This window comes from Petaurus breviceps, unplaced genomic scaffold (genome assembly GCF_028583685.1).
Source record: "Petaurus breviceps papuanus isolate PSGF00001 unplaced genomic scaffold, PetGlider_PUasm1.0 189, whole genome shotgun sequence".
NCBI classification, from domain to species: Eukaryota; Metazoa; Chordata; class Mammalia; order Diprotodontia; family Petauridae; genus Petaurus; species Petaurus breviceps.
Window position 1 is genome coordinate 16,711,662 of NW_027185809.1, and position 16,009 is coordinate 16,727,670.

The 16,009-nt window shown below is 42.9% G+C and overlaps 1 protein-coding gene across 3 annotated transcripts in view; it reads left to right on the forward strand.

The window, feature by feature from the left end:
- The first annotated feature begins 1,410 nt into the window (after positions 1-1,410).
- The window catches only part of ACTN1 (actinin alpha 1), a 140,903-nt gene continuing 126,304 nt past the window's right edge, over positions 1,411-16,009 (forward strand). For 2 of the 3 annotated variants that reach the window (XM_069092009.1, XM_069092008.1), the window contains exon 1: positions 1,411-1,784. In XM_069092009.1, the coding sequence (XP_068948110.1) occupies positions 1,680-1,784 (105 nt within the window). In that variant the 5' untranslated portion in view covers positions 1,411-1,679. The remainder of the gene's footprint in view (positions 1,785-16,009) is intronic. The other variant, XM_069092007.1, reaches the window with a different exon arrangement.

Sequence of the window (16,009 nt, forward strand, 5' to 3'; positions counted from 1 at the left end):
ATTGTACCATAAGAAATGATGAACAGGGAAACGATGGATTTCTAATCACTAATGCAGAATGAGAAAAAACAACATACTCAACTACAGCCTTGTAAAGTGGAAGAAAATGCTTTGTAATTATCACGACCGATTTAGGCCCTAGAGAAGAACTGAGAAAGATGCCCCTCCTTCCCTTCATTGTAGAGGTGGGGGAGTTTGTGTGTGGAATGTTAGCTGAAATGGCTGTGCTAGTTGGTTTTGTTGAATTGATCTCTTTCTCCCTCTTTTTAAATCTCTGTTAAAGCCCAGTAGATCATTGGGTAGGAGAGGGAGAGAGGGAAGAGATATGTTCCAAAATGAATGGGATGAAAGACAAAAATATTAGTAACAGTAAAAGACTATGGAATCAACCCAGAATTATGACTCAGGATCTATCTACTCTGCAGTTTTAATTGATTAACACTTTCTTGAGTTAGCTTTCTCCTAGGGCAGTATACAGGGATAACTCGGTTGACATCCAGGGAACATGGACTACATAGTATGAGAAAGTACAGTAATTAATTCAACAACATCAGTCAGTTAATCAACAAAGTCCTTACCCTCAAGAAACTTGTCTGGAGAAGCAAGGGGAGAAGTTAATTAACTTCTAAATGAGTGAAGAGAAAGCAAGGTAAGTTGGAGGAAAAATGTGTGGTTCAATGTCCCCCGGTTCTCCCCTGTCCCCTAATAAAGCTCTGCTGGGAAATAAAGTGCCAGAAATTATGAAGAGTGGCGGGGCACAGAGTTGTTACTACAAATAGTGCTGGAGGTGGGAGGGAGGGCAGTGCCATGGCCAAATCTCACCTTCAGCTTAGAGCTAACGCCTTCTGAGATTACCTGCCATTTATCCTGTATATAGCTTGTTTATACGTGGATGTTTGCATGCTGTCTTTCCCATTAGACTGAGTTCCTCTGAGCTTAGGGACTGTTTTTGCCCTTTCCCGGCATCTGCAGAGCTAGCACAATGCCTGGCACAGAGTAGGAGCTCACACTTGGCTTGAGTAGGAAGAGCACTTTCCCGGAAGTCAAAAACCCGGTTTCTTGCTTTGCCAGATCTACCCAACTCAAAGGGTTGTTATTGTATCAAACGAGAGTAAAGAAGAGAGAAAGGGAGGGCTGGGGTTAAAGGAAGGGGGTCAGGGAGAAGAGTGAAGGAAATGTTGGGGGGGGGAAGAGGGGGAAAGAGACGGAGTAGGGGAAGGAGGTGGAAAGGGCAGTGAGGCGCCAAGCAGAAGGAGTAATTCGCCCAAATGCATTTACATCAGCAACGCCGAGCCTGATGGATATCAGGGAGCTCCAATGACAGGCGAAGATAGGAAGTTGGGGCTACTCAGTTAGCCAATCAAGTTGTTCGGGAGGGCTCGGCCCGCTGCTCAGCGGCGCTCCTCCTCTCCGTCCGGCTGCGTGTGCGCGAAGATTAGGTTGGAGCCCAGGTATTGAGGGAGCTGCCTTCGTCGCCGCGGCTGCCTCTTTCCGCCCCCCGCCCTCGCCCCCCTATAGCCTGCCCTTCTCTCGGCTCCTCACTGGCAGCGCCGTTGCAGGGCGGAGGGGAGTTCACCCGACCAGCTGCACTCGCCCCAGCCCAGCCCCACTCAAACTGTGGCAGTAGCCACAGCCTGAAAAGAAGGTGGAGGACCAAACCCAAGGACGCAGATTCGACCATGGATCATTATGATTCCCAACAGACCAACGACTACATGCAGCCGGAAGAGGACTGGGACAGAGACTTGCTCCTGGATCCCGCCTGGGAGAAGCAGCAAAGAAAGGTAACCACCACCGACACCATCCCCTCCATCCTCCCCATCCTCCCCCAGTCCGCGCCCTGCCTAGCCCCCTGCATCCCAGGAAGAGTCCACGGCGAGCCGTGGGAGGGAACCAGCCGAGGCTTGCAGGGGCGCTAAAGGATTGATTGGGGGTGTTAGGTTTCACGCATTTAGCAGGAAAAGGGGGTGGGGTGGGTGGATGGGGGGTAGTGGAGGAGGTGCTGGCTGGGGTGGACTCCACTGGTGCTTGTGTAAATTCGCTTCCTAGGTGTGCACTGGAATAGAGAACGTGGAGGGAACTAGTCATGAGGGGCGAGAGGTCGGGTTGTAGGGGAAGATGAGGCGTATTAGCGGGCAGGTTTCCTGTTGTAATCTGGATCCGGGCATCCCCGCCCCCTAGCTCGAGTCTGGAAGGCCCGGGAGGATCGGGAAGGGATGCAGTTTGGGGGTGGGCACGCTGAGCTGAGGCAAAGACCACCACCAACATCGATGGTTTAAGAGATCCATTTTCCCTACCATCTTCTCATTCCCGCCCCCTGCGCCTCCTCCATGTGGCGTTCCGTGGCAGCTTGGTTTCCTTTGCCCTGTGCTCGGTACCTGGGGGTATATAATCTTAATAGCGCAGCGGTAGCTAGCTGCGTGCCAGACCCCTCTCCTTCCTCCGTCCCCTGCCTCCCACCAATTCCCCCGGATCCACCAGCACTGCGGCCCACGTAGCTCCGTCCCCGGGGCTGGCAGGGGTAGGTGGGTAGGGGTAGCGGCAGAGTCGCTTTAGGGTCCCTCCTCGAGAGCGTGTAGGAGGTGGATGTGCTTGTGTAGTCGTGATCTGGGATGGGTGGGAGGAAAACGGGTACCGGCTGTGTTAGCTCGGATCCGTTTTTCGACTTTTTCTCCTAAACAAGAGGCCCAAAAAAGAGAAGAAAATGAAAAGGTAGTTTGGAGATTCCCTGAGGGGACGGAATGAAGGAAATCAAACCGTTTTATTGCCCAATTCTGCCTAGGGAGAAGTTCCATTTTGCTGTTACCAAGCGAGGGACTTGTATCTACTTAGTATTTGTACCTGCTTCTGTCGTTCCACCTTAAGTTCCCCACTATACTTCTGCCCCCTCTTCCCCCTTCCCTTTCCCTCCTTTCTCCCCATTCTGAAGAAAGTGTTCTTGGGAGGGATGAATCCTTAGGAATCCTGAGGTTTCTGGCCCCTGGGCACCGAGGAGGTAGCACAGATAAGTATTGGTTTCTCCAGCATATGTATGGAGAGCCCTACTGTGTGCCCAGATTGTGTGTGAATTCTAGCGCGTCTACACTGGATACCATGAGGTCCGGGAGTCTGGACTGGCTGGAAAGGTGATTCTGGAGCAGCTGGCTGCGGGAAGAGAGCAGAAAGGCTTCCCTTTCTCGCCCCCTCCCCCACCTCTGTCGGAATCCCAACTGTGGGAGTGGGACCCAGGAAGCTCGGCCGTTTGCCTCACAGGACATCCCAGGTATCCCAGGCGTGATACCTCGCTGACTGTGTTCCCTTTCCAAACTCACGGCTCCCGCCTCCCCTTGGCCACCACCCCACTCCTTCTCTCGGACTCCTCCCCCACTTCCCATTCCCCCAATTCCAGCTGATCTTCCTAATGGGGAGGATAGTGCGGTTTTAGGGCTGGGCTAGAAGGAGAACGCTCATGTCCAAAAATGGTAACGTTCATTCCCTTTTTTAAACTTAAAAGGAGTGGGGGGTGGGGTGGGCTCCAGCCGGCTGAACTTTTTTTTCCCCCCTTCAGCCAAAGGCATCCTGTATTAGCTCACTCTGGAATCCTAAGCCCTGAAACATTTCCCTTTTAGTCACTTCATCAGACAATCAAAGGTAATTTAAAACACAACACTAAAAGGCTTGGCTTGCAGCTTCCTACAAATGTGGCAACCTTCGGGCCTGGGAGTGCCTGCCTGGCCTGCTCCCTGTTTCTGCCTTATATAGTCTGCTGTATACTTCATTTTTTATTACCCCCCCCCCCCCCACTCCTTTATAATGTAACTAAGTCATTTATCTACCTTCTCCAGTACCCCACCCTACTGCTTACATACCCTTTAGTGTGGCTTTGATGGTGGCTTTGATAAATGTGGGGGGAGTAAGAGGGTAAATGGAGCCATATTAAAAATAAGACTTTTTTTCCTAGACTAGTTGGGAATTGAGAGAAAAATTTTTTTAAAAATATTTTATTGATCTTAAAAAAACCCCAAACACATAACCCTCACTTCCCATTGATGGCTCTCTCTTGTATAGTCAAGAAAAATGACACATTAATCACACTGATCATGTGTGAAAATAGGTATGTTTCATTCTCCAATGATTCCTTACTACCTCTTTGCTAGGAGGTATAATTCACCATCATGCTTTTGAAATCACTGACAAGTAACTTAAGAATTCTGAATTTTCTGTTTTTTTTCTTTTATATTACTATTGTCATCGTGTAAATCATTCCCTGGGTCTTGTTTATTTCAGTCTATCTGTTCATACACATTATGTCAAGTTTCTCTGAACTTTTTGTGTTCATCCTTCCTTGGAGCACAGTGATATTCCTTTATATCATATACCATAATTTGTGTGGCGGCACAGTAGAAAGAGCACTGAACTAGGAAGGCCAGGAATTTTGTATATAATCTTGGGCCTGCCATTCACTGCCAGTCTTACCTTCAGCAAGTCATTAATCCATTTGGACTTTTGTTTCTACTTCTGTCTAGGTGACCTTTAAGGTCACTTCCAATACTAAATTTAGGATTCGATAATCCATTCACCCACTTGGTAAGTGATTCCTTCATTTCCAGTTCTTTGCTACCACAAAAAGTGATTCTATAATTATTTTTGTACATGTGGGACCTTTCCCTCTGTCTTTGACATTCTTGGGATATCTATTTAGTAGTGATATAATTGGGTCATAGAATATGTGCAGTTTAGTGACATTTTGGGTATCGTTCCAGATGGTTGCCATTTCACAGTCTGATTTTTAATATGCCTACCCTCTGGGAGGGTAATTATTAAGTGCCAAAGAGGTTGCTTTTTAGTGAAGCTTCTTAGAGGTTGGAATTTAGTTTTGTTTTGGGGATGGGCAAGCTAGGAGGTGGGGTTGGAGAATAGTCCAGGGAAAGTGTGTTTGAGCTCATGTGAATGTGGGGTTGTTTACTTGTTTCTGTTGAAATACTATATTGACACCTATTGTGTTCCTTGTCATAGGAGATAGGACTGAAAATCTAGTTAGAGGAAAAAAGGCACACAAATGTCCTGAAATTATTGGGTATCCCAAGAGGAAAGATAATGAAAGGGAAGAGCCAAAACATTTGTTTAGACCAGGGTTTCTTAATCTTTTTTATGTCATGGAACCCTTTGGCAGGTAAAGCTTATGGACCCCTTCTCAGAATAAAGTCATAAAATAAAACAGGACTGCAAAGGATTTTGAAGTATTAAAAAGTATTAAAAAAAAGTTTAAGGTCCCCAAGTAAAGAACCCTGGTTTAGACTCTGAAATTGGTTGTTTTGAGTCAGCCAGGCTTGAACAAGGGCAAGTGAAAAGTTTGGTATCAAAAGTAACAAACCAGTTATAAGACCCACTTATACCAAGTCTGTTTAAGGAAAAGAGGCAGAATGTGGAAGGTCTCCAGCAACAGTGGAAATCCAGAGGTGGGAGACAACTGATTTGTCTTGGTTGAGATTATGATGGAGGCAGTAAGATGTAATGGAAAAAGCTATTGGACAAGAGATCAGAGATCTGCATCCTAGGCTTGTTTGGGCTTTTTACAAAGTCATGTGACCATTGTCAAGTCACTACTAAGTCTCTCTGGGTCTCAATTTCATCATCCGTAAATTAGAGGCAATATGCTGACCTCAAAATTGTTGTGGTAAGCAAATGAAATAAGTGAAAAGGGTTTTGAAAAAATGAAGCCTTTTATAAATGCAGGTTATTTAATATTATGACTAACTTGGTAATCCCTGCTTTCCACAAATACTCCCTCACCGTACTCTTAGTGAGTGAATGGTGAAATTGATGCATGAGCAAGAGCTGACTTGAGACGAGAGGGAAATGGGGGACATACAGGTGAGGAAGAGAATCAGGACTCCTGGGGAATAGAAGAGGTTCAGATAGGAATCTAGGGGATGGGAGGTAAGAAATTGCTTTTTGATAAACAGGTTAGAATATGATTAATTATCCTGATTATTTTTAATTTTTTTGCTTTTTGGAGGGCAATTGGGGTTAAGTGACTTGCCCAAGGTTACATGGCTAGTTTTGTGTGTGTGTGTGTGTGTGTGTGTGTGTGTGTGTGTGTGTGTTAAGTGTCTGAGGCTGGATCTGAACCCAGGACCTCCTGACTCCAGGAGGCACTCTATTCACCACCTAGCTGCCCTATCCTGATTATTTTTATAGTTTTTTGTGTCTTCAAAGACTTATGGTATCACAGTTCATCAGTTACTTGTCATTACCTCCAGATACATAAATTCTTCAAATAGCCCACTTTCCATATGCTCAAATCCTATTAGTTCTTTGAGACCCAGCTCAAATATCATGTCCTGCCTGAGGCTTTCCCAGATCCCCATTATTAAATCTGATGCCACCCTTCCTTGGACCCTATAGCAGCCTGTCCTTATACTACACTGGAAGGCAGTGAAGGTGGGGCAGGCAGTGTGGCTGGAGCAGAAAGTACTTTAGATCAGGAAGCAGGAGATGTGGTTCAAATCCCAACTTTGAATCTGACCATGGTTAAGATAAGTTACTTTCATCTTTCTGGGCCTCAATTTTCCCATTTGCAAAATGGGGATAATACTTGTAACTGCCTTATAGGCTTGTTCAGAAAACCCTTTGTAAACCTTAAAGTGTTTAATGAGTAAGTGTTGCTATTGTATATGTGATTTATATTTTCTCTAGATTATAAGTTCCCTATGATCAGGGATCTTTGCATCTATATTGCACCTAATAGAGAGCATTAAATATAGTCAATAGTAATAAATATTTGTTGAGTAAATTTAGAAACTGAGACTCTGGTGAAGGGACTCCAGCAAGCTCTCAGCAGGTGGTAGTTAACCACTTCATCTTTAGCCAGCCTTCTCATCCTTCTGGGTGTTTAAGGGACAAATGACTGTTTAGGGCTCATTTTCTGGATAGTGAGAAAACCATACCACTTTTACCTGTCTAACTGTAATGGAAACCCTTTTTGGCTATGTTTAATGTGTCAAGCTGGCAGATGAACGAGGGTTAGGAAATGATTGATTTAGAGCTTTAGGGGACCTTGGTCAAATTCCCTCCATTTATAAGATGAAGAACATATGAAGTGACTGACCTCGATTAAACCATAGTTTAAAAAAAAGATAAAAAGTAGAAGAGGTAAGATTTGAAAACAGCTCTTCTGACTCCCAAGTCCAAAACTCACATTGGCCTGGGAAATCTAATAATTTTTAAGATTTGCAAAATACTTTACAAACATCTCATTTATTCTTATAACAATCCTGAAAGAAAGGTGCTCTTCTCTCCATTTTACAGAAAAGGAAACTGAGGCAGTCAGTGATTAAGTGACTTGCCTAGGATCACATAGCTAGTAAGTAAGCATGTGAAACAGGATTTGAACTCAGGTCTTCCTCCTCCAGGTTCAGTGCTGTCTCCACTATACCACCTACTTGCCCCCTAAAAATGAACATGTCTAAAAAGAATAATTCTACTACAGTGCCCTCTGGGAACTGGGCAGGGTCTTCTACCCATCTACTTAATTTAGACATTCAAGAAATTGTTGGTAATGAACTAACCTCTCCTTGTGTGTGAAATGAAAGGAAACTTATCTCACCTTCCAGTGATGCTAAGCAAGGGGTATCATGGGTATGAAAAAAAGATGAACTGAATTGGTTTGTTGTCTTAGGTGACAGACATTGTTTCCATAAGCTGAAAGAGCCCTAGCTACCTCTTCTCCTGCTCTCAGGTGTGGGCCAAGCACAAGGCAATCATTTTTACTTTTAGAGGTGGCCTCTTCCAATTGGAGTGGAAGCCTGTAACTGTTACTTCCTACTCTTAGGATCATCAGGGGCCATCCCATTTCAGAGGCTATCTCTTTATTTCTTTTTTTTTTTTTTTAAGCAATCGGGGTTAAGTAACTTGCTCAAGGTTACATGGCCAGTTATTTCTGGGTGTGGTGCTGAGTATCTGGGCCCGGATTTGATCCAGGTCTTCCCAACACTGGAGCCGGTGCTCTTACTCACTGAGCCACCTGGCCGCCCCAGAGGCTATCTCTTTCAATGCCTTCATTTTATAAAGGAGGAAATAGTGTTAGAGGGATGAAGTGATTTGCCTGAGATCACACAGGTAACAAAATGACAGCTGAAATTTGAACCCAGAAGCTTTGACTTACTTAGTCCTGCTTATCCTTGTCCCAGTTTTCTGTTTTCTTTTATTTGGATGGGATAGGCAGAGTTTTTCTGTCCTCTAGTTTAAGACTCTGGAACTATCTTTGGGGAAGCCAGGGTTAGAGCTTACTTATGCTGACTTCTTTTTTGGTTGAATCACTTTGCTATGTGACCTCATCTACAAAATGGAGATGTTGATAAAAATTCAACATATATATTTACATGACTTTTTTTCTTGCCTCTTCACAGAAAATTCAGGATGAAGATAAAATGATATTAGTGTTAAAGAGCTAATTATCATAGTATTGTTGCTAATCCCAGTAATTATAACTAATTATTGATTCAATGACATGCATATGAAAATGCTAAAACACTACAGAATTGTAAACAATCATTATTACTGATAGGAATTTCCTTAAAATAAATTCAACATATTCAATCTGGGTCTTACCTCAAAGGCTAAATTGTCAAGTATAGGCCCATTGTAGATAATCTTTATTCCTGTGTTGTCATTTTGAATAGTGAAAAGTGTACACATTTGGAAAACCTGAGCTCCCATCCTGGCTCTGCCACACATAAATGATTTTGGGCACTGAGAGAGTTGATCTAAATGAGCTCTCAAATTCTTTCCAGCTATGAATCCAACAAATCCCTTAAGGACTTTGCTTAGTGACTCCTTCCTTTTCAAAATTCTTGCCCTTAAGCAATTGAAGATTTGTCCAGGTTTCAGAGCCTGGGTAAAGGTGTCAAGACTTCTGGGGTACCCTATGTCTTTTAAGGCTGACTAATGCTTCCCGAATGTGAGATGGAAGAGATTATTCCTGATAAGGGATGAACCCTGGAAGCCATTCCTGCTCAAACTAACAGCAGCAGACTTGATCCAGGGTTAGCTGTTTGGGAGCTACTTAGGTGATATTACTACTTGGAGAAACCCTGAAAGGACTTGGGGAAAGAACCAGATTTTGAAGAAGGCTGAGGAATAATTTCTTTTTTTGGAGGGGGGAAGTCAAGGCAGTTGGGGTTAAGTGACTTGCCCAAGGTTACACAGCTAGTTAGTGTGTCAAGTATCTGAGGCTGGATTTGAACTCAGGTCATCCTGACTCCAGGGCCAGTGCTCTATTCACTGTGCCACCTAGCTGCCCCTGAGGAATAATTTTTGCTACTAGGATTATCATGAATTAAAAAAAAAAAAGATTCTAAGCTCATTTGGCATCAATAAAATAATAACAAATAATAAATTATCTTATATAATCCTTTAAAGTTCACAAAATATTTAGATATATTTGCTCATAAGCTTTTTAAAGGAGAATTGAGTGCAATAATTTTTTTAAAGCTGACCTTTCTATTGAGTTTTTGAGGCAGAGGTGGGAGGTGGCAGAGGTATATAGCAGAGACCCTGGGGAGAGGCAAGAAGACATGTCTCTTAATGTAAAAATCTTCCCCTTATCATAGGCTGAGGAATTCTCTGATTACGGTTCTGGCTTCCCTTTCCCTAAAGAAAGCCTTTCTAAGACTTAGGCACAAAGATAATTAACAATACAAAACGCAAGTCAAAGGGTGAGAGTGCTTGGAGATAGATGCTCAGACAACAGAAAACAGTGTGCTGGGGCAACTAGGAAATTTCTGGTCCACAAACTTATTAAATACCTACCCTGTCCTAGGGAAGATGACCAATTCTCCCTCCTTTTCCATACACACACTTGTTATTTCCTGGATGTAAGTTCTGCAGTATAGTCTTTTTTTCTTCTGAGGCATTTGGGGTTAAGGATTTTGCCCAGTTATATATCTAGGATGTGTCAGAGGCCTAGACTTGAATCTAGGTTTTCTTGATTCTGGGAGGATAGTCCTCTGTCTTTTACCCCATATTGCTAGGGGACCTAGAAGGATTAATAAAATACCGTTACTGCTCTTATCAACAAGAAAATCTACAGAAGATAGGACCGATGCAAGTTATAATATATTTTTAAAAAAAGCAAATGTGTGCAACAAAGAATGTATTGGGAGTTTCTGGAGGAAAGAACATTTCTAACTGGGAGAATCAGGGAAAGCTTTCATTAGGTGGAGAGTGTGGAGGGAAGGGTGGGGATAGAATAAGGTGAGGCATTCCTGCTCTATAGAACTCTGTGAACAAAGGCCCAGGGGTGGGAAGGCATAGGACAAGTCCTGGAAACTAGGAAGCCAAAGGGTGGGAAGCAGTGAAAAGTGAAAGATAGGACTGCAAAGTCGTGGTGGAAATGGGATTTGAACTCAGCCTTGAAAAAGAAAAAGGGTATGTGGAAAGTTATTAAATAGCTTAGAGGAAAACATGTTGGAAAAGACTCACCTTTCCCAGCTGGTTCTTGTGGGGGTGTAAGTGAGAGAGAGAATGAGAGGGTGGGCAAGGGAATTCAGGCAAAGTGATGAGTAACCCGCGTGGGCGCAGGAGCTCTCTCCCCTGGTTTTCTCCCGCAGGCTGACTGCTGGAGCTGGTTGAATGCTGCTCCTGTTTTTTTCTCTTCCCACCTATTGTTTTCCCTCTCTCTATGTCCCTTCCCCCACCACAGACTTCCTTTTTGCCTATACAGGAGGTCAGGCTTAGCTTCTGGTACAGGTTGCTGCTGTCAAGGACCACAGTGATCTTTTTTTTTTTTAAACCTGAAATAGGCTTCATGCCAGACAAACCAATACCTCCTACACAGGTTAACCTGGACAGGAGACTTAGGGATGGGGAAAGTGTCCTGAAACACCATGCTATTGAATTAAAATAGGGGCATAGGACTCAGGACCTTACCTGGGAAACTTGACATCCTGTCCCCTATTCCTGGTCACCCTGTCCTCAGAGTGGGCGGTTAGTTAGCTTACTGTCATTCTTACTAGGAGTTTAAAGCTGGCCTTAGACACAAGCAATGTGACCCTGGGCAAGTCTGTTTGCCTCAGTTTCCTTATCTGTAAAATGAGCTGGAGAAGGAAATGGCAAAGTACTCTAGTATTTTTGCCAAGAAAACCCCCAATTGGGTCAGAAGAATGGAATTTGACTCAACAACAACAAAAGAGGAAATTCGAAGTAAAATGAATAAGTACCTTCCTGGGGAACAATGTGACTTAGCCTTTGACTTGCCTGCCACCTATTGAATGGCTTAGTCCTGCTAATGAAGTTTATTAGGGAGGTGGAACACAGCTGAGTCTATTCCCTTAGCCCAGGAGTGGGGAACCTTCAGCTTTGAGGCCACATAGGGCCCTCTAGGTCCTCAAGTGAAGCCCTTTGACTGAATCCAAACTTCAGAGCAAATCCCTTTAATAAAAGGATTTGTTCTGTAAAGCTTGGACTCAGTCAGAAAGCCAAACCCAAGGATCTAGAAGGCCTTGAGGCTGCAGGTTCCCCACCCTTGTCCTACAATATCGGACATGTGGCTATCTAATCCAATCAGTTCTTTCTTATGGTGGCATTACTAGACAGTTTGTGGGATGGGGATCCCCATGGAGATGTCACTCAATAGCCTAGCTTCCCCTTAATATAAATACATTCTTTTGTCAGTGATTAAGGAGAATTTTCAGTCTTTTCAGTTCAGCAGGGTTAAAGAGGTGGCTGATGCCAATGAATATTTCCCAAGAAAGTCAGGTTTCTATCTCTTTCAAATTGAAAGGCTTCCAGGCTTCAGCTCCAGATTCTCTAGTAAACTTTTTTCACAGTCCAGGTGGGGAGAGACAGGAGGAAGACCTTAATGTGTTTTCCCTGGGCCCCTGTTTACATTTGCCTCAACTATGCTTGCCCAAGACTATAGAATTCAGAACTTGGAGGAAACATAAAGATCTGATTGAAAAGAAGACTGGGTAAGACAGAGGTGATAACTTAAGTGGTGAGTTAGGACAGAATGAAAAGAAGGCTGGGTCCAGGGATCAAGAGACATGGACAGGGGGTGGCTAGGTGGCACAGTGAATAGAGCACTAGCCCTGAAGTCAGAAGGACCTGAGTTCAAATCCGGCCTCAGACATTTGACACACTTACTAGCCATGTGACTTTGGGCAAGTCACTTAACCCCAATTGCTCTCCAAAAAGCAAAAAAAAAAAAAAAAAAAAAAAAAAAAGGAGACATGAACAGTTACTAGCCATGCAATCATAGACAAGTCAGCTTACTCTCTTAACCCTGGTTGACTCATTTATAAAATGGAAATGCAGTAATAGGGGACTTGGTGGGAGAGAAGAGAACAAACATTTATTAAACACTTAAAATATTAGTAAAGAGCTTAGCACAATCTCTTTTGGACTGCTTATTTCCCTGTGCTGTGAGGAAATGTATTCTGTTTCTATGATGTATTTTATATTCTAGTAAAGTAGTGTGTTTTATAAGGCAGCTAGATGGTGTAGTGGATAGGAAGAACTGACTTCAGATTCAGCCTGAAAAAGATACATATTAGCTTGTGTGACCCAGGGGATGTCACTTAACTGGCTGTTTACAACTCAGTTTCCTCATCTGTAAAATGGGGATATCGTGTTCCTACCTTCCAGCATCATTGTGAGGGGAAAAGTGTCATATTTACAAAGCGTCTTGTAAATCTTACATCATGTATGTATGTGTATGTCTATATATATCTTCTTTATCATTATTTACAAATTTGGCTTGAAATTGCCCAAGAATATTTGCAGAGAGAGGTTATGTTTTTTGGAATTTTTTGGAATCAGAGGACATAGGTTCAGATACTACCTTAATATCTTCCTACTTACTTTTTTTTTTTAAAAGCAATTGGGGTTTAATAACTTGCCCAAGGTTACGGGCCAGTTATTATTTTGTGTGGGTGTTAAGTATCTGAGGGCAGGGCGCTCTTACTCACTGCGACACCTAGCGCCCCTGCTACTTACTTCTTAATTGAGTCTCAGAGGAACTAGAACTTTAAAATAGCTTCATTGGAGTGGGGCTTGGGACACATTGGATAGAATTCTGGATCTGGAGTCAGGAAGACCTGACTTCAGGTTCATTCTAGTCTTTTCATTCACTCATAGACTTTTGCTAGCTGTGTGATCCTAGGTAAGTCACTTAACCTCTTTTGTGCCTCAGTTTCCTCTTCCGTAAAAATGGAGATAATCATAGCACCTACCTCCTAGGGTTGCCTGGATCAAAGGAGATAATTGTAAAGTGCTTCTTAGCATGGTGACTAGCACATAGTAGGTACTTAATCAGTCTTCCTTCCATCCGTCTGCAAATGACTCAGTTTACGCTTTATTTTAGTTCCTTCCCTATTTTATTTCTTATCCTGTATATTGCTTGTTCGTGCACATATTTGCTTGCTTGTTGCCTCCCCTCTCCCCCCCTTGGATTGTGAGTTCCTTGAGAGCAGGGGCTGCCTTCTGCTTCTTTTTATACCCCTAGCAATTAGTACAGTAGATGGTCTCTCTTATCCCTTTCAGTTCTGAATTTATGATTTCATGTTCCTTTTGCCAGTGCATAGTTTGTTCTTGTCATTCAGACGTGTCTTACTCCTCGTGACCCCATTTGGGGTTTTCTTGGCAAAGATACTGGAGTGGTTTGCCATTTCCTTCTCTAGCTCATTTTACAGATGAAGAAACTGAGGCAAAGAGGAATAAGTGACTTGTCCAAGGTAATACAGCTAGTGTCTGATTTGAACTTAGGGAGAGATGAGTGTTCCTGACTCCAGGTTCTGCAGTCTATCCATTGAGCCACCTACTGTATCCCGGTGCATGGGGACACATTTGGTTTGGCTTTCCTTATGTGCTCCTTGGAAAAATGTTTTTGTAAACCTCTTTAAAAAAATATACATGGATACTTTTTGGGATTTTTGTCACATTTGTTTCTGGACACATCCTTATACTGTCCCCTCCTATTCCCCTCTCTTGGAGGCTATCCCTTGTAACCAAGGTTTTAAAAGTTTAAAGGGAAAAGAAGCATTTCAACAAAATCAAGCAGTATATCACCTGAGTAGTCTTACAGTACAGGCATTTCATCCATAGTTCTTAGCAACAAAGGGAAGATGGTGCATTTTCTTCAATTCTTCTTCAGGGCCAAATTTCAAGACCTGCTTTAGAAAGAAAGTCTGAGAGGCTGAATACTTCCCTTTCAGTACCCCTCCTCCTGTTAACAAGAACTCAGGGTGGCCTGAACCTCTACAAACCTTTTTCTTGGTGGGGGGAGGGGGAAAAGAATGTGTTTATTTTTGGCTTACAGTGTTGAGGGGCGTGGATTAGTGTTAAGGGTATGCATTCCACTGCAGGGGAAAAGTAACAAGCAGTTCTCTGTATGTGCCTAGCAACAGTGGGGAACGGTGTTAAATTCTTTAGGAGCTCATAAGGCAAGAATAGCTAACTGAGAAGGGGGGCTGAAGTCTAGCTTCGTATGATGGTGAGGGGCCTTCCATGGACAGCCTTCCTGGTCATTGGCCTATACTGGGACACCCACTCTCACAGCTGACATCTGGCACTGCTTCTGAGGTGATGACTCCATTTTTAAGTCCATCACTCAATAGGAAAAATGATGCCAGCACCCCAGTACTTAAAATAGTAATACTGTTCCTTCTTAGGGCGGTGATTCTTAAGGTGTTTTGTGTGTACCCTGGGCTCCTTTGGACATCTTTTTTTTTTTTTTGCTTTTTGGGGGGCAGTCGGGGTTAAGAGGCTTGTCCAAGGTCGCATGGCTAGTTTTTGTGTTAAGTATCTGAGACCAGATCTGAACCCAGGTCCTCCTGACTCCAGGGTGCTCTATTCACTGCACCACCTAGCCGCCTCTCCTTTGGACATCTAGTTAACAAAACGCATTTTTAAAAAAAGTTCCTGGACTTTAGGTAAAGAAACCATATCATTGGGGTTAATGCAGAACACTTCATAGACTAAAACGGTGCTAGGGTGTTCAAATCAAAAGCCACAGATTAATAAGCAGCTACCATATATGTATCATTTTGTTACATTGGAGCAAGAGCCAAAGAGGATAAAAAAGATTGACCCTTGCTGTTAAGGAATTTATAATCTAAGAGGGGATTTCAATGATGGGAAATAGAATTTAAGTGTGATAAATACCTTAGAGAGGTGCAAAGTTATATGAAGTATGCCTGGTACATAGTAAGCTTTTAATAAATGTTTATTCACTGAATGTTGATTGGGAATTCAAGATAATTTATGACTGAGGAAAATCAGGGAAGGCATCATGGATGAGCTGGCATTTAAGTGGGTTGTTATGTAAATGCATATATTGCCCCAAATGTAATGGTGATTTATTTTTATTCTTAATCAGCTAATCTAGACATCTTTTTAAAAAGTTGATCATTTATTTGGTATTTTTTATATTACCTTCATTTCCTACATCTTTTGTGTAGTAAGCAAATCCTTACCACAAAGAATAAAAAATTGGGGGGCAGGGTGGCTTAGCAAAACCAAGCAATGTATCTACCAAATCTTAGTAGATGCAATATTCTACACTTCTGAAAAAAAAATGAGACAGATGCATTTTTTTTTTTCAATTCTCTCCAGGGCCAAACTCAATCAGCAAGTCTTGATCCAATGCCTACTCAGTGCACAAAAAGAGGACAGGGTGCTTCTCTCACCCTTAGAGCAGATTCCTGGTTGAAGAGACAAGATTTAAATTAGAGCAAAACGTATGATGTTAGGTGGATCATCGAAATCTTGTCCAGATTCAGATCATAAGAAGCCTTTTGCTTCTTAAACCTCTTGCTTATGTAGGCTCCAAGATGACTTTCTTTCTTTGCTGAGGATACCAGAGCACAGAAGAAGAAAGACTTTTCCAAGGTCTTTCAGTGATTTCTGGCCAAACTAGATCTCCTAGAGAAATAGTTTCCTTAAATTTTCCAGATGTTTTCTACTTTTTATGACTGTAAAGAATTGGTCTCAAAAGAATTGTCTTTGCACTCACAGGATTAAATCAACC